Source organism: Dreissena polymorpha, chromosome 9 (genome assembly GCF_020536995.1).
Source record: "Dreissena polymorpha isolate Duluth1 chromosome 9, UMN_Dpol_1.0, whole genome shotgun sequence".
Taxonomy (NCBI): Eukaryota; Metazoa; Mollusca; class Bivalvia; order Myida; family Dreissenidae; genus Dreissena; species Dreissena polymorpha.
The window spans coordinates 45,894,217-45,917,406 of NC_068363.1; the positions used below are offsets into that span (position 1 = coordinate 45,894,217).

Sequence of the window (23,190 nt, forward strand, 5' to 3'; positions counted from 1 at the left end):
ATAAAGCCTACGTAATTACTCTTAGTTTTCAGATGCTTAAATTTTTAAAATAAAAATAATTAAGTCGTTTCAAGTCCGAAAATTTTCGGCCTCTTTAAAATATATAAACATTTCGTCGACTTTTAGATATACCGGGTACCTCTATATAGAGTAACTTGTTAAAATAATAGCGCATATGCGGATCCAGGGGGGGGGGGGGGCGTCCCGCCCCCCTAAATTCGCCAAAGAAAAGTCAATTCATTTAATGTTTCACACTTAACTAGATCTAAATCAAATATTTAAACTAATTTTTCTTCTATTTCGTACACAACATTTCCAACTAATCACAGACAATCACGAAATGTTTTAATTTTAGACTCTCTGTCGCCCGACATTATAAGAATGCACTTTGATGAAAGTACATAAGGCGTGACATGCTCGAGAAGTGGTTGTCAAAGTCTTCAAAAACACTTAAATCGTGAAGCTTCCGGGGGGCTCCCCCCCCCCCCCTGGACCCCCACAAAGGACCATAGTGGCCCTCTGGACCCTTAGCAAATCTTTCAATATCCACCCCCTCCTAACCAGAAATCCTGGATCCACCCATGTAACGTGTGCTAGAAAATACCTTGTCGTGAAGTATTAAATACTCCATGACATGTTTGCAATTCATTTTAAACCATTTCATATATGTAATGTTGTTTTACTGTAAAATTAAATTTTGACAATCAAGCACAATGATTAACATATAATGTTATGTAGTATGACCCTCCAACAGCTACCAGTACAAGCACTATTGGCAGTTGTTACGGGGTGAACAAAATCTGTTAAGTAGAACTGATTAGTTTTTTACAACAAAGGCCAATATACAATTTTCTCAGCTATCATTGCTGACAACGATCATTTCAAATGAATGGTCAAATTGAGCTTGGGAATGAAACATTCTCGACCGTATGTGTGTGTATCGAAGTATTTCGAAGTTTATAAGGTCCTTCCGCGCCTGAGGCTGCAATTAATCAGAAATACACGTCCATGTACCCAAATAAAGCAAATGTTACGGTCCACTGACTTTTTGAAATCATATGCCAGGTTTAATGTAATCAAAGTACTGACAGTACTGGTGTGACGATGCTTTTGAGAGGATGGATATAAAAGCATCAAGTTAAGTTTATCTACATCACCACAATCACCACAATTGTGTATGTTGGTACGAAAAAAAAATTTGGTACACAAATTTTGCGAAAAAAATTTGGGTATGAAAACAAATTTGGGTACGAAAAAATATTTGGGAAAAAAAATTGGGACCGAAAAAAATTTGGGTACGAAAAAAATTGGCGATGAAAAAAAAATTGGGTACGAAAAAAAAATTGGGTAGGAAAAAAAATTGGGTACGAAAAATTTTAGGTACGGAAAAAAAATTGGGGGAACGGGAAAGTAGTACCTGTGGGGAACTTGACCCACACTCGCACATTTTCGGCCCTTTCCGTCAAACATCAGATAAGTTCCTCGAAGGCAATAGTATGAATACACATTTCGGAAGCGGTAATGCGGTCCTACCTACGCGCGTCAAAATGTAAGCGAAATATGTACACAAGTCTGTCAGGAATGATTGAATTAACGAAGAAAATCGTGTATTGATGTAAGTTTTTTTAAGAAATGTGCAGAAAATATATTAAACAAGAGCTGTGTTTGTGACACACAATGCCCCCTGCTGCGCAGCTTTGAACCCATATATTTTACCTTTGACCTTAAAGGATGACCTTGACCTTTCACCACTCAAAATGTGCAGCTCCATGACATACACATGCATGCCGAATATGGAGTTGCCATCTTAAATATTGCAAAATTTGACCTTTGACCTTGACGGATGACCTTGACCTTTCACCAATCAATATGTGCAGCTCTATGAGATACGCATGCACGCCAATAATTAAAAAGTTATGGCCAATGTTTAAGTTTTCGGACAGACAGACAGACGCTTTATATTTGACATTTGACCTCTAAGGATGACCTTCACTTTCACCTTTCACAACTGAAAGTGTGCAACTCCATGAGATGCACATGTATGCCAAATATCAAGTTGCTATGTTCAATATTAAAAAAGTTATGGCCATTAAAGTTTTCGGACGGACGGACAGACTGACACACTGACTGACTGACTGACTGACAGTTCAACTGATATAGGCCACCCTACCGGGAGCATAAAAAGCAATGGCGATATTTTTCTCAGTCACATAATTGTTAATAGTTTGATATCACAAAATGAAAGTGAAAGTAGAACTGTCAAAAATGACAACCTGTCAACGTGTTGTTTTTGCTGGCACGAGAGGGCGATTACACTCAATGTGTTCACATTTTGACCATAGGCTTTGTCAATGACCTTTATGGTATGGGTAGCTTTTATATTATTTATTGCTATCATGTAACTGCATGATTGTGTATATTGTTTTGTTTCATAAAACAATATATCTAAACACAAAAGCGTTTAATTTTGAAATCTTTATTAGTTTCTGAGATTCAGCCCTTAAAATGTGACAGGCGGACGGACGGACAACGCCTATATACTTCCGCCTTTGGCGAGGGAAAACATATTATATGAATCTATTAAAATGACAGCGTTTTTATGTCCACTCATACAAAAGTCTGACCCAAATTCTTCGTCCAGATACATTTTTGGTATTGCCTGCTGCGATTTCGGTGATATTTTTTCTTCATTCAATCATATTCATTAAATAAAATTTGAGATATTGAGAAATGTTAGAAATTTGTAAGATTGTTGTTATTTATCATCTATATAAAAATGGTATAACTCGTGCTAACTATCGTACAGTTTACGCATAGTTTTGTTTAGCCAAATGTCGTGAATAGATACTCTTTACAATTGAAATGTACCTTTAACAAGCCACGATTTCCTCACGACAGAAACCCGTAAAATACTTGCATGTCTTAGAAACACATTAACCCTGATTAGCATATAAATTGAATGAACGAGTTGCCAATTGATACATTAATTTGTTAATATCGTCCGCGAAAGTAACTTATACCAATCCACTTTCATTGAAGCAATTGTCTAATCAATCAAAGTTAACGCTAAAAAGCACGTTTAACCCGGATTAAATGCATATTGCAGTCTAGAATCGAGCCATTCAGACCTTTAATGCATTTTGTTTCACTACGGAATTTACGAGATATTGTAATTGTACAATAAAACAGAGTCAAATAAAACAAAAACAAGAGTAAGTTCTGATCGAATGGACTCAGTGAACAGAGTCCCCGATATTTCGACATTTTCTGTTGAAAATGAAACATTCAAAAATATTTACAAATCATGTTTGAAGGAATGACGGAAGACGGTCGGGATGCATCTTGAGCCCATCTTTAACATCGTACAATATTACGACAATGTATAAGTACGACAATTATTTACAATGTTATTTGTCAAGATGTATGATCGCTTAGCACCAACCTTTATGGATTATTTAATTTATTAAATTAATTTTCTTTAAATCCTTCACATGTCTTTGAGTATAGAACAATATCATCAAATATGTCGTATACTAGTTAAGAGAGAGCAAACACAAATCAGTGAATTAAAAAAAATAATTGCGGGGGGGGGGGGGGGGGGGGTTTCAACATAATTTCAGTCACATCACAGCAGTTAGTTTACCAACTAACATTTTCCTGGGTAAGCTGGTTTACCAGTGCCAATTGCACATATCAATGACAGTCACTGACACTTGCTTCTTGACCTGTAAACAGTTCTTTCCCGATTGAGGAAAAAACTACAAAATTCCCAATTGATGTCTGAAAAATTCCCAAAAGGTAGGAACATTTCGTCCAGTTTGTTCCCTAAGGTGTAATATCTGCAATTTTACAAATAAAATCAGCATAACGGAACATTTGAAGTTTAAAAAAACACGTAGATGTATATTTGAATTGATTTGTGAAAGTTATTGCAACCAATTAAAAAGAGCCATGATTCCCAATCAGAATTTTTCACGACGTGAAATTTACCAAATTCATTTTTTCGTGATATTTTTTCAAAGTAGTAGTAGTACTATACAGGTTCCTTTCCCAATTTTGCAAAATAAAACGCTGACCTGCCATAATTGAACCATAGGTAGGGGTAGAATGGCTGTATAAGTAACAACTGATTTCGTGACCAATTCCAGAACATGTAAAGTGATCAAAGGATTTGCAGTCAAGCGTTGTACCAAATCAGCTAGGCGGCCCAACAACTTCAATTTTCATTAGACCATTGATAGCAGGACCAGTATTTTGAAAGATTGTGGACCTGCATATGCTAATAATTCTGTGTAACTTCCTTATGTGTATCCAGTAGAAAGCTGTGGCAACGATACTCATAGAAAACAATCCGTCTATTCTTTTACGGTGCAGTTTTATTGTGTACTATACCAAGTATCTGACTAAAACCATAATACGTACAATACATACATACAATACATTAACATGCAATGACACCAAAATTTAACATGATTGTTGAATTAAAATACAGGATTAAATTTGATTATAAGTTCATTAAAACAGTGTCATTGAATGGTTATTAAACTTGATAAAAACATTAAAAAAACTAATTTGTTTACAAGTTATAAAAATTCAAAGTACATGGCTTCAAATAAAGTATTACATATATGATTATATAGTTTTGTTAAAAATATACATATCAAACTACTTTACATTCAAAACATAGTGATGAATTGTAAACAGGCTAAAGTATGGTCATTTCTTTGGAGACAAACAATATAAATGCCTACAAAAAACTGACCACTTACGAGTTAGCAATTCTCAGTGTTTTGTGGCACCAAAAGCTACCGATGAAACACGCTTAATTAACATATTTTTAATAAGAAAATTAGTTTTACAAAACAAAAATAAGTTGTTAGTACTTTCTTGTTAATAAAAAATCTTCTAGAGATTTCATATTTTTGTTACACTAACATTAAGATTAGCCTCTGTTTTGGCAAAGACAAATACGCAAGAGTCACATTTAACTTAATTTAACAATCTAACATAAGTTTCAATATTTCATCGCAATGTCAAATGATATATTTATAAACTTTTATTCTGCAATAAAAGATGACATTTAAAACAAAGAATAATAAAAACAAAACTTCATGATAATACAAACAAAATAACATTTAAAAATGAAAAATGATAAAACCATTTTGTTCTAAAATGGACATATAACATCTAAACATTTGGCAAAAATTTACATTATCATTTATAAGAATGTGGCTTTTTTCAATATTTTTGTGTGAATGTCTTATCAAATTAAGTTCAATAAATGACAAAGATATAGAAATCATTTACTCAATTGCAAATATATATATACACAGATTTTTAAAAAAATATTTAAATGCAGTTTTTAAAAGGCCTTGAAATGTATAATAAATGAATAAGTTGAAAACAAATGTCATGAAAATATTGGTTCTACAAAGTGTGTTCTTAATCTCATTATACAGCATTCATTCTACCAGTTTATGAAATTGTTACATCTTATTGCAAATTATTACTTAAACAAATAAGTGCACAACAAAATTTTTGTTTAATATCGTTCTTAATAGCTTATAAGGACAAAAACTTGATTAACAGCATTAAGGTAAAGTAAAGTGGTAACTAATATTATAAACCAAGAGTTAAGAGGATTACCAGAAGTAGTGGAGTAAGTCCTTGAAAACATGATGATGTATCAATTGCACTGACAGGGAACACACAGCAATGTATTTCATTGATGACTACTTTTATTTGCTTTTATTCATTTGTGAGTAAATAAATGTATTTGATTGAATTCATTTTTTAGCATAATTTGATTTTATTCATTTGTGAGTAAATGTATTTGATCGATTTAATTTTTGAGTATAAGTTTGATTTTATTCATTTGTGAATCAATGTATTTGATTGAATTCATTTTTGAGTATAAGTTTGATCTTATTCATTTGTTAGCACACATTTTATTTAGTGAGAACATACTTAATTAAGTTAAAACTTAAGCCAATCCATTTAGAAATAATGAAGAAGCTTTTAAAAACAAAGTACACAAATTCATTTTGCCATAATCAATACTAAATGAAGATGACTTTTTACTTTAATACACAAAAAAGTACACTAAAAATTAAAATGCTGCTGCCTTTGTATAGTGCAGGAGTCTGCACACTGGCATCCCCTCCAAGCAAGGTGTCCTCACTTGTCAAGCCAGACGTCCTCACTTGGTGTACACTTCTATTCCTTCTGTGCAGGGACCAGAGTGGTGAGCCAGCTCCAAATCCCGACAAAGAAGGCAACAACGCTGCTCCATAGCTCCTCAAAACTGCACAAAAAATTGCATGCAAACATAAGAGAAGCACAGACTTATCAGGGACTACAATTTCCCCTTTATGCCATTTTTCAATCAAATTAAACTTAATCAAGAAATTCAATTAAGGCTTCTCTTGTTTTTCGCAGACATCAAAATCCGACAAGGAAGATTCGACAAGCCTGATTTGAATGTTTTTTGACAAGGTTCAATTTACAACATACATGTACAAGACTGGCCATGTACATAATGTGTCATTAAAATCTATAGGCATTAACACAGATTTCAATTAAGTTTAGCCAAACTTATTCCAATAAAACAGAAAAATGTGACACATTGATTGACAAGCAACCAGCCCTTTTCTTTGATTAAGTCAAGAGTCAAAACTCACTCATAAGCTGACATCGGTCATTTTTTGTTGGGTTTTTCAGAATTCTTGATGTAGGAACAAAATGAAATGACGTGAATAATCTACATATTGCCATCTGTCCATTTTTCAAGTTTCATGAAAAAATATGAAGAATTTTTAAAGTTATCGCAGGATCCAGAAAAGTGTGACAGACTCACAGAGCGCAAACTATAAGTCCCCTCCGGTTTCATGTTAGGGGACTAACAAGCAGGTCTGACAGATTGGCTACATGACCGAGAAGATTTCAACCAATCTTCAGGCAAAGTGTCTAACAGATCTTTAAGAGATTGTGCAGAGTCAAATTAAACCACTGCAATAGCCATTTTCCCTTATTTATAAAGTACCTGTAAAAAGGCACTTTACCAATCAAGGAAATATACAATATTGCCAAACTCCATCTGAAAAATTCCCACAAGGAAAGACAGTTGCGTAAAGTTTGTTCCAAATGCACATTATCCACAATTGAATAAATTAAATGAGCAAGACACTGAACATGTCAACAAAAAGGTCTGTGAAAAAAATTAACTTGGGTTTGTGCAATTAAGTATTAACAACAGGGCTCAACATTAACCAACAAACCAACTTGCCCTGCCGGGCAAGTACTTAGAAAATCTACTTGCCCTGAACGTAAAGCCACTTGCCCAAACATGAAATATCACATTAACTGTAAACCTCATATTTTTTAATAAAGATCAAAATGATACACCACAAAACCTTTTTTGTTTTTGCACATTTAACAAAATGATCACAGCAATTAAAGTCTAAATTAAATGCTCTTTGTTCTTTTTTGCACTTGCCTGGGCGGGCAACTAGATTATAAAATCACTTGCACGGACCCAACTTTTACTTGCCAGGGGCAATAGGACAACCATTAATGTTGAGCCCTGAACAAGAAGTAAAAAGACCCGATTCCCAATCTGGAGATTGTTTGACACAAATTTTCCCAGTTTAAGGGTTTTATATGCAAATATTTCCAATTGGCACTGGAAACTTTTCCCATATGGGCCCAAAAAATCACTAAGCAAGCAACACTTACTTCAGGTTGTCCTGTAGAACAAAAGTCAGTGCAATGATGGCAATGGTGGCCAACACAACTATGGCAGGGTAGTCCTTGCATACAAGGCTCCTACTGCAGTTGCACATGCTTGTCCAGGCATTGCAGCACCAGGCCATGGCCCCACCGCGGGGCTTCTGGACAGCCCCAGAGTCCACCTGGTCCAAGGGGGTCTTGGATGTACGGGTCTCTGAGGTGCGGGTTACGCTTGAGATTCTCTGGGTGAGCACTGGACTCGGAACAGACTTCTGCAAACAAGGTCAGTAATACATTAAGGATAGATTTTGATCAAAACAAAGGACACACTCTGCAATTCTCTAAATCAGCCAATAGCTACAAATTACCAAATTAGCCTTAAGAAATTTCCCTTGGCTACAGCTGAGTTCATAAAACCTATCAAACATAAAAAATTAATGATTTCAGGACAAAACAGTTAATTTGGCAAAAGATAACTTTGAGCAAGAGAGCCTTGCTAGACCCTAGCATAAAGTTTCAGGGATGAAAATTTGAAATGTACTTTCCAAGATCCACAGATTCTTCAACATACTTGAATATTATTATGCTTTGATAGTAAATTGAACATTTTCTGTCAACCATGAGATACAATGACCAACAAGAGGGCCATGGTGGCCCTGAATCGCTCACCTGACTAACCAAATACAATCCCAACCCAGTTTTCATCAACATTCTGACCAAATTTCATAAAGATTGGATGAAAACTGTGACCTGTATCGTCTACAATTAACCGAAGGTTTTTCTAATATTTGACCTATTGACCTAGTTTTAGACCCCAGGTGACCCAAATACAATCCCAACTCAGATTTCATCAAGACAAACATTCTTACCAAATTTCTTGAAGAATTGGATGAAAACTGTGACCTCTATTGTCTACACAAGGTTTTTCTATTATTTGACCTAGTGACCTAGTTTTTAGCCCAAGATGACCCAAGTACAATCCCAACTGAGATTTCATCAAGATAAACATTCTGACCAAATTTCATAAAGATTGAATGAAAACTGTGACTATTTTGTCTACACAAGGTTTTTCTATTATTTGACCTAGTGACCTAGTTTTTGACCCCAGATGACCCAAATACATTCCTAAGCCAGATTAAATCAAGATAAACAATCTGACCAAATTTCATAAAGATTGGATGAAAACTGCGACCTCTATTGCAGAGCTCCAGATAAAAAATTTGGTCAAATTCTTATTTACTCCCATTTTGAAAATTATTTCTTATTTTACCCCCTATTTATAAAATTAATTCTTAACAATATATTACCAAATAATTTATTGCTTTTTCCATGTCTCAGCTGTTCTATCGGACACTGAACCTGAATGTTTTTGAATGCTTTAGTTTCACAGTCATTTACGCAAGAGCTTATAAGTTCATCAATTATTGACGAAACCATGCTTTGGGTATTAGAATCTAATTCAAATTGAAAGAATGCATGCAGCGTGGACTTTTGACACTGAAATGGCTTTTTTGCCTTCCACGCTTCGATACACCGCTTGGGTCGGCCATTTTGATTTTTTATGTAAAACAGTCACTGACACTTTAGTTTAGGCCATAATGGCCTTTTGGTCGCAGTTCAAGTCATATAAAAAACTATATTTAGCATTTAATTTTAATGACATTTTGAATAGGTATACAGTATATTACTTGTGTATAAAAATTACGATAAGTGTAATTAAAAAGGTACAATAAACAGTAATGACTCGCCTGCAATACTAGGAGAACAGAATCGAGACAGTTTTGCCTTTCGACCGTTCTTAGGTGTGGCTCTTCCTCACAGCAAACACTTGAGTGACGTTGACTTAAACTTAAAGTTGAAGTTTTAATTGAGCGCCTAGATAGTCAGAACCGGGTTGAAATGTTTACCGTATATAATTTGCTACTGGAAGTTTTAGGAACGTTTGAAATTTTCGAATTCGTGTTTTATTTTTTCAATGCGTAACTTGACGCAAAGATTATAAACCTAAATCGTTATTTTAGAAATTAAATTCCTGTTTACACCTTAACGCATGTTATCTGGAGCACTGTCTATTGTCTACACAAGGTTTATATATTATTTGACCTAGTTTTTAGCCCAAGATGACCCAAGTACAATCCCAACTGAGATTTCATCAAGATAAACATTCTGACCAAATTTCATAAATATTGGATGAAAACTGTGACCTCTACTGTCTACACAAACAAATTGTTGATGATTTTTCAATTATTTGACATAGTTTTTGACCCCAGATTACCCAAATACAATTCCAACCCAGATTTCATCAAGATAAACATTCTGACCAAATTTCATAAAAATTGCATGAAAACTGCGAACTCTATTGTCTACACAAGGTTTTTCTATTAGTTGACCTATTATGTGACCTAGTTTTTGACCTTGTGACCTAGTTTTTTACCCAGATGACCCAAATACAATCCCAACACAGATTTCATCAAGATAAACATTCTGACCAAATTTCATAAAGATTGGATGAAAACTGTGACCTCTACTGTCTACACAAACAAATTGTTGACGGACGCACACACACATGCAAGCACACACAACACCGGACATCACACGGTCACATAAGCTCACCATGTCACTTCGTGACAGGTGAGCTAAAAAGACATATTAAAAGTTGAATATCTGTTTTACGTATTTAGTACTGTACATGTTAACTTAAAGATGAACACTTATTTATTTTTTAAACTATAAATGTTACCAAAGAAACTTTATTTTTAACTATATACTACAGTAGACTCTGCCAATACCGGACTCTCGGAATACCGGAACTCTCCCGATTCCGGACGGTCGGGCCAGTCCCGTATTTTCTCCTTCTATTTCTTTGTTAAAAAATGTTGAATAAACCGAACTCTCTGAAAACCGGAAACCGGACGGGTATCTCCGTAAATTTTGTCATTTTCAACGTAAAATACATTGAGTATACCGGACGGTCTAAATTCTCAAGATGCCCGAGGCGTGAAAATAACAATACCTAGTCGGCAAAGCGAGTGCGGTGTCACATTTTGCTCGCGCAATTATCGATAATCGGATTAAACAAACCATAAAGGTGTCAAGTCGTTACCGCGCTATGGGATTCCGATTAAGTAATGTAAACAAACTGTGAATGTCTATAATAGACTTGCTGTAACACCAAAAAGTGATTGACTCAATCGTTTTATTTATTATCGCCTATGATCAACAATTTAATTAAGAAATTAATGCATGCCGTTGCGACGATCACATTCTTGTGATCTTCTCGGGTATTTTAAAAGATCTTATAGCCATGTTTTAACGCTGAAATGGTTGTTTGTTTGTTTGTCAGATAAACTGTTAGAAATATGACTGTTAAATATCCATCCATCTGTATTTGCTTTTAATCGATTAAAAACACATTTTTTAAGAATGCAATTAACATCATCAGTACCTGCGTACAGTTATCACATGGTACATGTAAATGTATACGGTTTGTTTTATTTTTATGTGATTCTGTACACAATGAATACCGTGTATATTTCGGCAATATGAGAACTCTTGGTAAACCGGAACTCTCTGAAAACCAGACGATTAGGCCGGTCCCGAGACCGTCCGGTTTACAGAGAGTCTACTGTAATTCATTTGATTCAATCAAAAAAGTTTGAAACCTCATTTCTTAACTATAACACCAGCTTGGTGAATACCTACTAAATTTTTATGATAACTCAGTTAGATGTATAGTAACAAAACTATAATAACCTTTTTAATCATACAATAGAAAATTTGTATACAATAATACAGAACGATTTTTATTCTAAACAGTGTTTTTTTTAAATAAACATCTAACTTTACTTTCAAAACCTCAGCTCAACTCACAGTGACAGTCTCTGTGACCTGTTCAGTGCGGCCAGGTGACTGGGTCACTGTTTCTGTCCGAGTCTCAGTCATGGTGGGTGTTGTCACTATTGTTGTCTTCTTTTCGGTAGTTGAGGCCGACTTTTTACCAGAGGCTGACTTCCTACTGCGGCTAGAAGAGCGGCTCTTAGATCGTCCCTTTGACCGACTTCTTGATCGAGATGTGGAACGCTTCTTGCCTCTTTTAGGCTGCAAAACCATGTACACAAAAGCTTGATAAATTTTATCCAACAAAAAGCTAATTTGAAATTTTGTTGAGTGGTGAGTTATTGTTCAGCTGATTTTAAAATGTTGCCACAGTTTTTGGTCAAGCCGAAATGGCTTTGATGTCAAAAAAAAAACAAGGGACAAAATTGTCACATAACCAGGTTTTCATTGTGAAAAAAAATCTGATAAAGGAAGAAAACTCAAACTGAACTTTTGAAATGACCAAAAAAAATTAACCCCCTTTGTAAGTTTTTTTTTTTTTAATCTATTTTTAGTCGTGGCGACCTTGACATTGGAGATATTGACGTGATTCTTTCGTGGGACACACTGTCCCATGATGGTGAACAAATGTGCCAAATGATTTTAAAATCTCACAATGAATGACATAGTTATGGCCAGGACAAGCTCATTTATGGCCATTTTTGACCTTTGAACTCAAAGTGTGACCCTGACCTTGGAGATATCGACGTAATTATTTCGCGCGACACACCGTCCAATGATGGTGAACAAATGTGCCAAATGATTTTAAAATCTGACGATGAACGACATAGTTATGGCTCGGACAAGCTCATTTATTGCCATTTTTGACCTTTGAACTCAAAGTGTGACCTTGACCTTGGAGATATCGACGTAATTATTTCGCGCGACACACCGTCCAATGATGGTGAACAAATGTGCCAAATGATTTTAAAATCTGACAATGAACGACATAGTTATGGCCCGGACAAGCTTATTCCGCCAGCCCGCCAGCCAGCCAGCCCGCCAGCCAGCCAGCCCGCCCGCATTCGCCAATCTAATAACCAGTTTTTTCCTTCGGAAAACCTGGTTAAAAATGGTGGCAACAGCACCCCAGTTGACCGCTTGCAAGACCCCAAATGAGAAGATCAAGTGTGGGTTCAATTTTCCTGTATGTGACCCCTTAATATGAACTATATATAATATGAGTCATTGGGACCCCTGAACTGTAGCATTGATGTAAAACCCTGGCTCACCGTGGCCTTGGTATGGAAGTCGGCAATGGCCTGCACGGCATTCTTCAGATTAGTCAGTGGCTCCCAGGTATCATCAGTCTTGCCAAAGTTCTTCCATCGGACCAAATACTCCAGACCACGACGTGATTTACGCTCACCAAGAATTTCACCTACCTGAAGTGCCGGAAAGTTTTGTAAGGGAAGTATTGCAAGTTGTGGCAAAACTACAAAGCTTAATATGAATTAACTTGGATAAAATGATTTATAACTTATTTGGGATCAACAAGTGATAAAGGTTGTTTGCAATAGTTTAAGAAAACATCAGGATCACAGTGTTTGTTAACAAGACTTAACAAGAAACCGTCGGAGACGGATGATGCTTCCCAAAGGTTTTATTGGGTCACAATATTGCACTATATATTCAGATAAAAGGAAACATCTTTAGGGACATAACTTTGGAAAAAATAATACAATGGATGGTTTAGCAACTTAAAAATTTCAAAGGGCAGGCCTTTTTCTGTCTTCTGTGGGAAAAAGTACCTAGCAAAATTGGGATTTTTCGAGTCGTGAAATCTTCCAAATTGGGAATAATTTTCATCGACAAAAGCATTATTTGGGCAGGGAGTTTTCCAGTCATTTTGGATAAAATTCATATAAATTATGGTTATATATTTTGAAGGTTGTTTACAAAAAAAATTGAGATACATGTATAGAGTTGAATAATCATAAGTCATAAGACACTTCTTTCTAAATAAAAAAATAATTTATTTTCTTTATTTGGGAAAAAATATGCACATAAGGCATTGGGAATGGGTCCGACTATCGGACCCGTGAGATAGGCAGTAAAAGGCATGAAGGGCCATATCTCTCTAAACAAGAAACTGTCGGAGACGGGTGATGCTCCCCAAAGGTTTTATTTGTCACAATATTGCACTATATATTCAGATAAAAGGAAACGTCTTGAGGGCACAGTAGTTGGGGGGACAAGAATTTTTTATAGAAAATTTCAAAGGGCCATAACTCTGTGAAAAATCATCCGACCAGAACCCGCTGATAATATGCACATCTCCTCTTGGTAGTGAAGCCTCCCATAAAGTTTCATTGAATTCCGGTCATTAGTTGCTGAGAAATAGCCCGGACTAATATGTGCACGGACGGACAAACAGACACACACACGGACAGACGAAGAGGCGACTTTATGCTCCCTCCCCAAAATAAATTTTGGGGGTGCATAATAAAGACTTGGTTTTAAGAAATTAGATAAGAGAAGTCAGTACCTTACATGAAAAATATTTATTTATCTAAATATGAAATTCCTACACAGCAATGGATGATATATTGAGAAAGAAATTTTACTTTAAGGCCATGGATTTACACTTAATACATGACAAATGTTTATTTTTAGATAGAATTTGTTAACGAGAATCAGATTACAATTTATGTTTGGTATTACAAATTTGAATAAATGTTACACATTTAAAATGACATGGAATAACGTTTGATCCTATAGAACAATATTTAATTATATAAGGATATAAAACTTAATGCAACAACAAAAAGGTAGGTCAATAAGGTGTTTTAAGATCTCTTTACAATGCTTTTGCATACAGCTTTATACAAATGAGTGAAATGACCTGACAAGTTATATAATAATCGCAATCTGTGCATCTTTGCAGAGAATCATAATTTCTTTTGTCAATTGTCCACCATCTTGGAAAAATTACAAGCGTGCATAGCAACTTGAAAAGATATATGTCCTTTGAATAGGGGCAAGGGGCGCTTCAGAACAGCCGCATGGCACATCACCATGTAAAAGGGGTCTGGGAAAAACACTAGCTTAATGTAAGTTCTTATAATTTAATAATGAATTGTTAATGCACCTTGTTTTGTGTAAGAATTACATTGCAATTTACATGTGTTAAACATTATGGTTTCTGGTTTTGCATTCAGATGACTTTTAATGATGCATTCAGTGGATTATTAGCGCTTGTTTATGGCCATAGTTATTGATTTATTCACAGGAAAAAACATAGATCTGTTAACTCTTATGTAGAGGGTTTACAGGTCTCCTTCCGTTGAAAGTTGTTATAAAACCACACATCATCCTATATTTGGCAAAAGAATCACATTTTCCAAAAAATTGGGACCTGAATGACCAGCGTTTCCGCTGTTGATCACCATTGTTGCTACAGGCTTTTTCCGCCCTAAGCCACGGGTCCAAAATTCGGCCCCATTCCCAATGCAAATCTGGTTGTTTTTTTCCCAATTGAAAAAAAAATCCCAATTGAAAAAAAAAAAAAAAAAAATTTTTTTTTTTTTTTACCCTTAAAATATATAAGTTGACCTGATCCGGTGTAGATAATAGAAAGTATTGCATAATTAAATTATCTGTTGCCTTGAATTTGTTTTAAAAACTGTAAAATATGTAAATGATTATTAAAGACTTTCCTTATTTTCCTCAAAATCCGGCGCTTCGCGCAATTTTTCTCACCTAATAAAAGGCCAAGCCTTTTCACCAAATTAAGATTAAAAAACCTGCACTTATCACACATGTTCATAATATTTTGTAAAATTTTAATAATAAGTTATCCAAATAGTCGTTATTTACCAGTTAACGGCTTCTTTGAAATATAAGAAACACTATTTATATGCAATAATTTTTCCCAATTGAGCCAATTTTGCGATTATTTTTTTTCCCAAAATGGGGGTTTTCACGACGCGAAATTCCCAAAATTCCAGTGTGGCGTTTTCCCAAAATGGAGCGGAAAAAGCCTGTGCTAATGGTGACAAATGAAAAATTTGGGGACAAATTTTCTCAAAAGGCGATTTTTCGAAAATTCATATCTTTTCAGCTCAATATTTCCTTAAAATGACATTAACACCCTCTTTTAGCCAACTGTTTTATGGCAGCCTAATTTAATAGATATCCAGAATGTAAGCAATACTGCTGAAAATCAATGGACCGTGGTGACCTCCTCAAACAGTGTTTTTTCACCATTTTGGGACTGGGTCCCTTTGGATTGGGCAAATCCCGGCGTTTTAACCAAATTTGGGAAATAAATGTTGTTGTTTTTTATTACAAATGCTTAAAATGAGAATTAAATTGTTTTTAATATTGAATTTAATTTAGTGTAACTTGTAGAGCTCAAAATGTGCAGCTTCATGAGATACACATGTATGCCAAACAGTGCTCCAGCTAGGATTTGAAAAGGGCAGGGGGGCTTTTTTGTCAAAAGGGCACTTTCGACGCGCAGTATTTTGTCAAAAGGGCACTTTCGACGCGCAGTATTTTGTGAAAAAGGCACGTACGAGCGCGCGGGTGTTTCTGGAATGCTTCCTATTGCATGTTAATTTATATGTTATAAATAATTGTATTATTCCCATTATTATTAAACCAGTCAAATATAATGTCTACAATGAGGATTTAAGTTATTACAATGTAATAAGAGATTTATGAATAATAATATGTAAAAAAAAAAAAAATTTTTTTTTTGGGGGGGGGGGGGGGAGGGGGGCAGGGCGGAGGTTCGGGGGAAGGGGGGGTCAGGGCGGAGGTTCGGGAGGGCAGGGCGCGCCCACCTTCAATTTAGGCCTAGCTGGAGCACTGCCAAATATCAAGTTGCTATCTTCAATATTGCAAAAGTTATGACCAAGGTTAAAGTTTTGGGACAGAATGACAGACAGACAGGCCAAAAGCAATATACCCCTGATCGTTCGATCTGGAGGCATAAATAGTTGCAATAATCCAACTCCCAGCTATTGACATTCTGTGTCGCTGGGAGTTGCAACTGCTTACGGCATTTTCCATGTCAAGTCCCCCGCCCAGAATCTGGGCGACAGTTTAATCCGAAATATTAGCTACATAAAATATTTTCTGGCATCAATAAACACAAAAAGATCGTAAATATATCTATAATGCGCAAATATAAACAACTTACATGATGTGCAATTCTCGCATAATATTGATATTAATCCAAAGTTTCAAACACGTCAACGGTTCTTTTAGATGTATATATGTTTTTGCAATGGACAAAGCCGAGTATTCCGAGTAATTCTGAATTTGAAAATACGCTATAGACCATCTCCGGAATCCTCTGCGAGATAAATCTCATGTCTGATCTACCATTTGTAATATACGGACTATCTCCGGAACATCCGTAAGATAGATCGAATTGTCAATTCAAAACTTCGGCTTTCTGTTTGATAACGGGTTTTGTATCAAGTTTTTGTTTCTAGTATTTCTCCTCAATTTTCTCGCAAATTGATATCGGTAATCAGGGCCCTCAATCTATCAAATCTGCTGCCGAATTTCGGCGCAGTCCCTCACCTGAAAAGTTTTTTTTTCCCAAAAAAACAGATTTTTCCCCCCTCAGAAAAAAAAAAAAAAAAAAAAAATTGCTGATTTAAAGTTGAAAATTGACTCCAATATATCAAACTAGTATTTTACCCTTTTTTCACCCACTTTAATTTTGTGTTTAATCGGACATTCATAATCCAGTTTTGACCAGATTGTCTGCTTTCATTGTACATCACTTTAACACATGTGTACTGCGATAAACAATACACCATTTGCCAAACATCACAGGTCATTTCGGGTGTTACCATTCTCTCTTGAATTTGCTTTGAACTGCCGAAACACACCAGTGCACACATGAAGGTGTATACAATTATAACTGTAAATGTCACAAGTCAATACTGACCTATCTCAACAATCTTTGCGCGTTAGATACAGTGTAAACTACTTGCTTTTAATTTAGAGGTACTATTAAAGCCCATGCTTTCCAGGAGAATGAATGACGTCATTTTGTACATGGGTCTAATTTGTGCATGCTTTCATGAACAATAAAATTCGACAATTGTTTTCAGATCACAAATTTAATTATACGCATTTGAAAATACTTACATGGAATAGTTAATGTTTTGTTTAATACCAATGAATAACATATGTATATAACACATACTTCAATAAGGTAGGTAAACAGCGTGTTTTGAGATTGCCAAACTAAGCTAATGCATACATAAACATGCATGAATAACCTGACAATTTATATTGCACGCAGGATATATCATGGTCGCGATCTTTGATTTGAGACAGACTTAGCATGCAAAAGGACACAGCACTAGCTTGTTTTAGGAACAAAAAGGACATAATGGTGGACTTTTAAATAAGATTACTGTTATATAGATTGAGTAAAAGTCCACCTTTCTGTCCTATATAGACAGTTGCATATATAGAAATATATATATTTAACTATAACAGTTAAACAGCTTTGTTTTTTTTTCGTTATAAAAATTCCCCCATTTACAAAAAATTCCCCCAATAAGGGCTGTGGACCACTTCCCCCAAACTAGTGTGAGGGCGCTGGTAATAACAGGTTTTGTGTTTGTAACGATGTATTAGGTTGATTTTACTTGATTGTATAGACATACAAAGAGAGGGATTATCCTCTATTCCTATAACTTCGTGCAGCCCTATAAGATCGTATACTTTTTTATGATGTAAACTTCTAAGCAACATTCGAACGCACATGCCTGAAAACTGTTCACTTTTGTACGGTGTGAATTTCCACAGCCGATTAGACAACAATCATGAGGAAAAAACAATCAATATGATATAAATGTCAGTTTTTCTGACCTCGTTCCAAAGAAATAGCCTAAAAAATGTTTAAAATCTGCACATTTCCTTCACCAGACGGCTATGTGTGTCAATGTTTTGATTGTAAAATGTTGTAAGCGAAGTTTCCCTTGGAGGCCCGTCTCGAATTTGTATTGAGCTCTCTGTACTTTGCATTACAATACCATTAAAGTATGCTGTGTATGCGGAAAATTTTACCCCCAATTGATGACACGAGACCATACGTTAAGATCGTGAACGGCCTATTGTGATAAAGGTTCTCGCTGCGTCAATTTGGGATTTTGTCATAAAACAACTGTCATTAGAAGGGGTGACAGCCTTTTATGCCCCCATTGTGAATAAAATTTTATTAAGCTATTTTCCGTTAGTAAATACACTTTATCTAGACCTCTGAATACAGTTATCACAGTTCATATTTCGTTTTATGAAGACCAGTTTTGTTTAAACCATTATTTTCAATACAGTTTATTCACGAAATTCATCTAAAACAACACATATTTAATACAGATAAACGCATATTCACAAAAACATATATCGGTTATTATAAACACATCCCAGGGCCTCGCTGTGACGTCATCAAAATCAGTGCACGATCTTATAGGGTAATTCTGTGTGACGCAGCATACGATACCTGGATACCTGGACTGTTGGGCCGTAATTTAGCTATGCTGTAGTGGCCCCTCTCTTCTCTTCTTAAGAATCTCTCTCTGATATGTACTATTTTGTTAAAACTTCTCTAGAGTGAGCTTAGTAAATTTTAATTGTTAATTTAACTTAATTTACAGACGGGTTTAACTTCTTAATGTTCTTTTTCTCAGAATTAAGCAACGATTTAAATTGATTAACACTTGTGGCAGCTATTGTTGATTCTTCCAAACTGTTTCAGTAATGAATTGATCTTTGACTAAAGGTGTTGAGTCTTACATTACTTTTGGAATTCTTGCCTCTTAGTTTCAAGTGATGACCACGAAGAATATTTTCAGCCAGATCGAACAATTTTTCTCAGTTTAAATCATCCAGCTTATGTAAAGATTTGAAAATTTGGATCATATCCGTCCTGTCCCTTCTGTACTCAAGTGTGACAAGTCCCAACTTTTGAAGTATCTGGTTGTATGGTAGTTGTGCCACCAATGGCACTAGTTTAGTTGCTCTTCTTTGAACATCTTTAATTAATTTTTTATGTTTTTTAGGTGAGGGGACCAAACACATGATCCGTATTTTAAGGTTGGCCTGATTAAAGCCTTATAAAGAGGCAGAAACATTTCTTTATCAAGACGCTCAAAGGATCTATGTACTAAGCCAATATACATGAATGTTTAAAGGTACGTAACTCCACTATTATTATCTGTCAACCAACATATTTCACTCGTTATTTGTTAAACAAAAGATAAATCATAAAGTATATATCAAGTTTAGTTATTGTCTAATGATTTTTCATAAAAGATGTGCCTTTGAAGTTTAAGGTGCACGAACTTATAGGTTTAGAGGTAGTCTCATTTATAAGACGCGCAAAGAATTTAGAGATACTTTTATATGGGCTAAATTCTTTGGAACGTCTCATCGTTGAAGGACCTTTTTTGTGGTGGAAACCAGAAAGTTTAAATTTTCATCAATTTGCGTAAAATTGCAAAATAACATTACCAACTCATTCAGTTTTAATTCAGAAGTTCATTTTTACATCAAATATCGTCGATTCAAAGTTAGAAAGGCATAAATTCTTCAGTTAAACTTCTGCTTAGATCGCAAAACAATCACTGACCTGTAGCCATGTCATGAAACTGATTTAAATATGAACCAATCAGAAGAAGGCATTACGGTGTAACGTGTACGCGTAATTTTATCTACCATGAGCTTTTAACACCGACTTTTACCTAACTAGATCTAGTATGCTAATCTTTGTCGATTTAATAAGCATATGTTCAAAACAGATATGGTGCAGTTTCTATTCACTGTTCTAAGTTTCAGGAAGTGTTTATGCATGTCTTTTTCGCACCTCTGTCTGTGTTGTTTTATGTACTTACATTCTACGTTACAAAGGACGGTATACTGTACGATCTGTATCAATATTATTTATGTACAGTAAAAAAATTAAAGATGTACTTTATTTCAGAACTTTTTAATTGTCAATTTAGAAAAAAAACAATGCTAAATTAATCCAGAAAAGTATAACATCGGTTTACTATGTAACGCGCTGCACCACAACAGACGAAGGCAAACTGTATTTTACGCTGTTTATTCTTCCACTATAAACCAGATGCTTTACATCGAGGTCGTGTTATCGATTTATATCTACACAGCGAGCGAATCGAGAGATATTGAAAAATTGAATAGTGGTTGGATTTAAATTGCTCAGGCGTGCAAAATTCAAAGTGTCATTACATAATTTTTACGGAACATTATCGAGAAATGAATTATCTACACAGGTATGTAAATATTATTGCAATCCGTTGTTATTAAGTGTCTTATATCGGGGCTTGAATGTTGCGCACAAAATCCTTGCGCAACAATATAGACAAAGAACAAAAAATTCCCACCACATAATTGGTCTTTCACCCTTTGTACGCTCCAAATATTACCCATATAAAAAGTAGCTTAATATTTAAGGGTTACTGGAGGTTTCGGCGAAACACCGGTTCGGCGAATTGATTATAAATAGTAGGTGTTAAACCGGTTCGGCGAAATGATTTATGGTTGATCACGCCTTTACATAACTACTTAATAGGTGTGAATAGATCGATGTACAGCATTGCTATCACATTCAAATTGTCGGCGAAGTGTTAGCAAACACCATTGTGTTGCCCATCAGCAGATCAATTACTATTGTAGTTGATTGCTCAAATCAGCGCACGAGGAGCAATTAAACAGTATGCATGAGTATTTAATCGTTTGAATAAAACAAAGGAAAAACAGTGTGCAGTGTAATATTTTATTGAAATACCTTTTAACGATTGTTCAACATGTTCATATTCACAAATTTACTTGCAAGTGATTATACATAAAAAACAGTCATAATTACCTTATTTACTTATGCAATTCACCATGTACTAAGGCAATCAATTTGCAAATGATACAACACAGACAATTCAATATACATGAGAGCATAGCTTTTAACAATCTTCGTCGTGGATGGCATCAGTTGTTCTGATATTAGATTTTTTATATGCCCCTGGATCTGCGGGATGTGTATGTTCATTTAGACTGGCTGTTAACATGTCGCCAAACTGTTTTACACTAGCGAAGCGTGTTACTTGTTTATTTCTCACACTACATGTCCAGTACGTTCTTCCACTGTGTGTCTTTCTTGCGTTGTATGTGTTGCCGTCACTGCTCACGAGTAGTCGACCACCACGCTTACTGCCACTTTCCCCTACTTCGTACGTTGTTGGTACCGCGTTGGGAATGATATCATCAAGTGGTCGATCGGGTAGTGCAGGGTTTTTTTTGGCCCGATTTTATAGCCGAAATTCGGCTATGTTCCCAATCCCAAAAAGTATACTTTTTTCCCAAAATGTGGCAAAAAATCCCCAATTTCAAAAAAAAAAAAAAAAAAAATTGTTTTTTTTTTGTTTTTTTTTTTAGAAAGAAGTCTAATGCGTATTTTATCTCAATTTCAATTCAACTACATCTAACAAAGTATTATATGATTTTGTTCTTTTAATTTGAATGATTATAAAGAGTTATATCAAATTTAGTTTTTCCCTTATCAGTGGACTTTTCATGTGGAAAAAAAGGCTAATGAATTTATTTTCCCAATTTCATGAAAATGCTGATAAAATTCCCAATTCCAAAGCCATGGGCTCTCTTCCCAAAAAGTGGAAAAAAAAACCTGTAGTGATTCATCAAGCGACCATGTCGACCATTTATAGAAGTCAGCATAATATGACATTCATCACTAGATACCAAACTGTGAGCTGTTTTCAGGTGATGAAATTTGACAGCCTCACTTGAGCGAAGCATTCTTTATAATAAGTGTGAAACAATATCGCTAATTAAAATATACAATTTGGATGTGATAGCAATGCCGTACATCGATCTATTCACACCTATTAAGTAGTTATGTAAAGGCGTGATCAACTATAAATCATTTCGCCGAACCGGTTTAACACCTACTATTTATAATCAATTCGCCGAACTGGTGTTTCGCCGAAACCTCCATAATTCTATTTAAGAGCGTCAAAAATTTGGACTAGGTTTAGAGGCTACTGTGCAGTATTGGAAGAAGACTGAAGATATATACAAATCTGTGGGCATAAGCCTTTAAATAATTCTGCGTCTAACATCCTAGAGAAGACTGAACGCGGACACTACATAGTAGTTTGTTGGTTTTGTGCCACACGCGTGATTGTCAAATATTGAGAACAATAACAATGCGCCAAAATGGAGTGAACTTAAAAAAACACAAAGCGCTGTCGATTCTGTTTTTGTTACACCTAACAGCCTGAAAAAAAATTCTTATATCTGGAACCAGTAAAATTTGGATTGGTTGAATAAATGCAGTTATAGTTGATAAAATACGTACTTCCATTTCGTTTTCGGACGCAGACATTTTGAATTCTCCACCTCCCATGAGTCTTTTCGCACGCCTCATGTATCTTGTACCGAACGGCAGAGGTTACACTATACTATATTTTAATAAAATTGTTAGGTGTCACGACTTTTAGAGTGTATCTAAAGACAAGATTTTATATGACACTGTTTTTTTTCCAATCAGGTCACAGATGTTCAAAAGCTAATCATTGA

General features: G+C 35.2%; 1 protein-coding gene across 1 annotated transcript; it reads right to left on the bottom strand.

Annotated features, from left to right (window-relative positions):
- Nucleotides 1–4,358: 4,358 nt before the first annotated feature.
- On the bottom strand, nt 4,359–23,110 carry LOC127845130 (testis-specific chromodomain protein Y 1-like). The gene is made up of 5 exons (XM_052375848.1): nt 22,970–23,110; nt 12,837–12,989; nt 11,599–11,826; nt 7,735–8,000; nt 4,359–6,304 (listed from the first exon to the last, which is right to left on the bottom strand). Exons 1-5 carry the CDS (start codon nt 23,036–23,038, stop codon nt 6,217–6,219), a joined length of 804 nt encoding a protein of 267 aa, XP_052231808.1. The 5' UTR covers nt 23,039–23,110; the 3' UTR covers nt 4,359–6,216.
- Nucleotides 23,111–23,190: the final 80 nt, after the last annotated feature.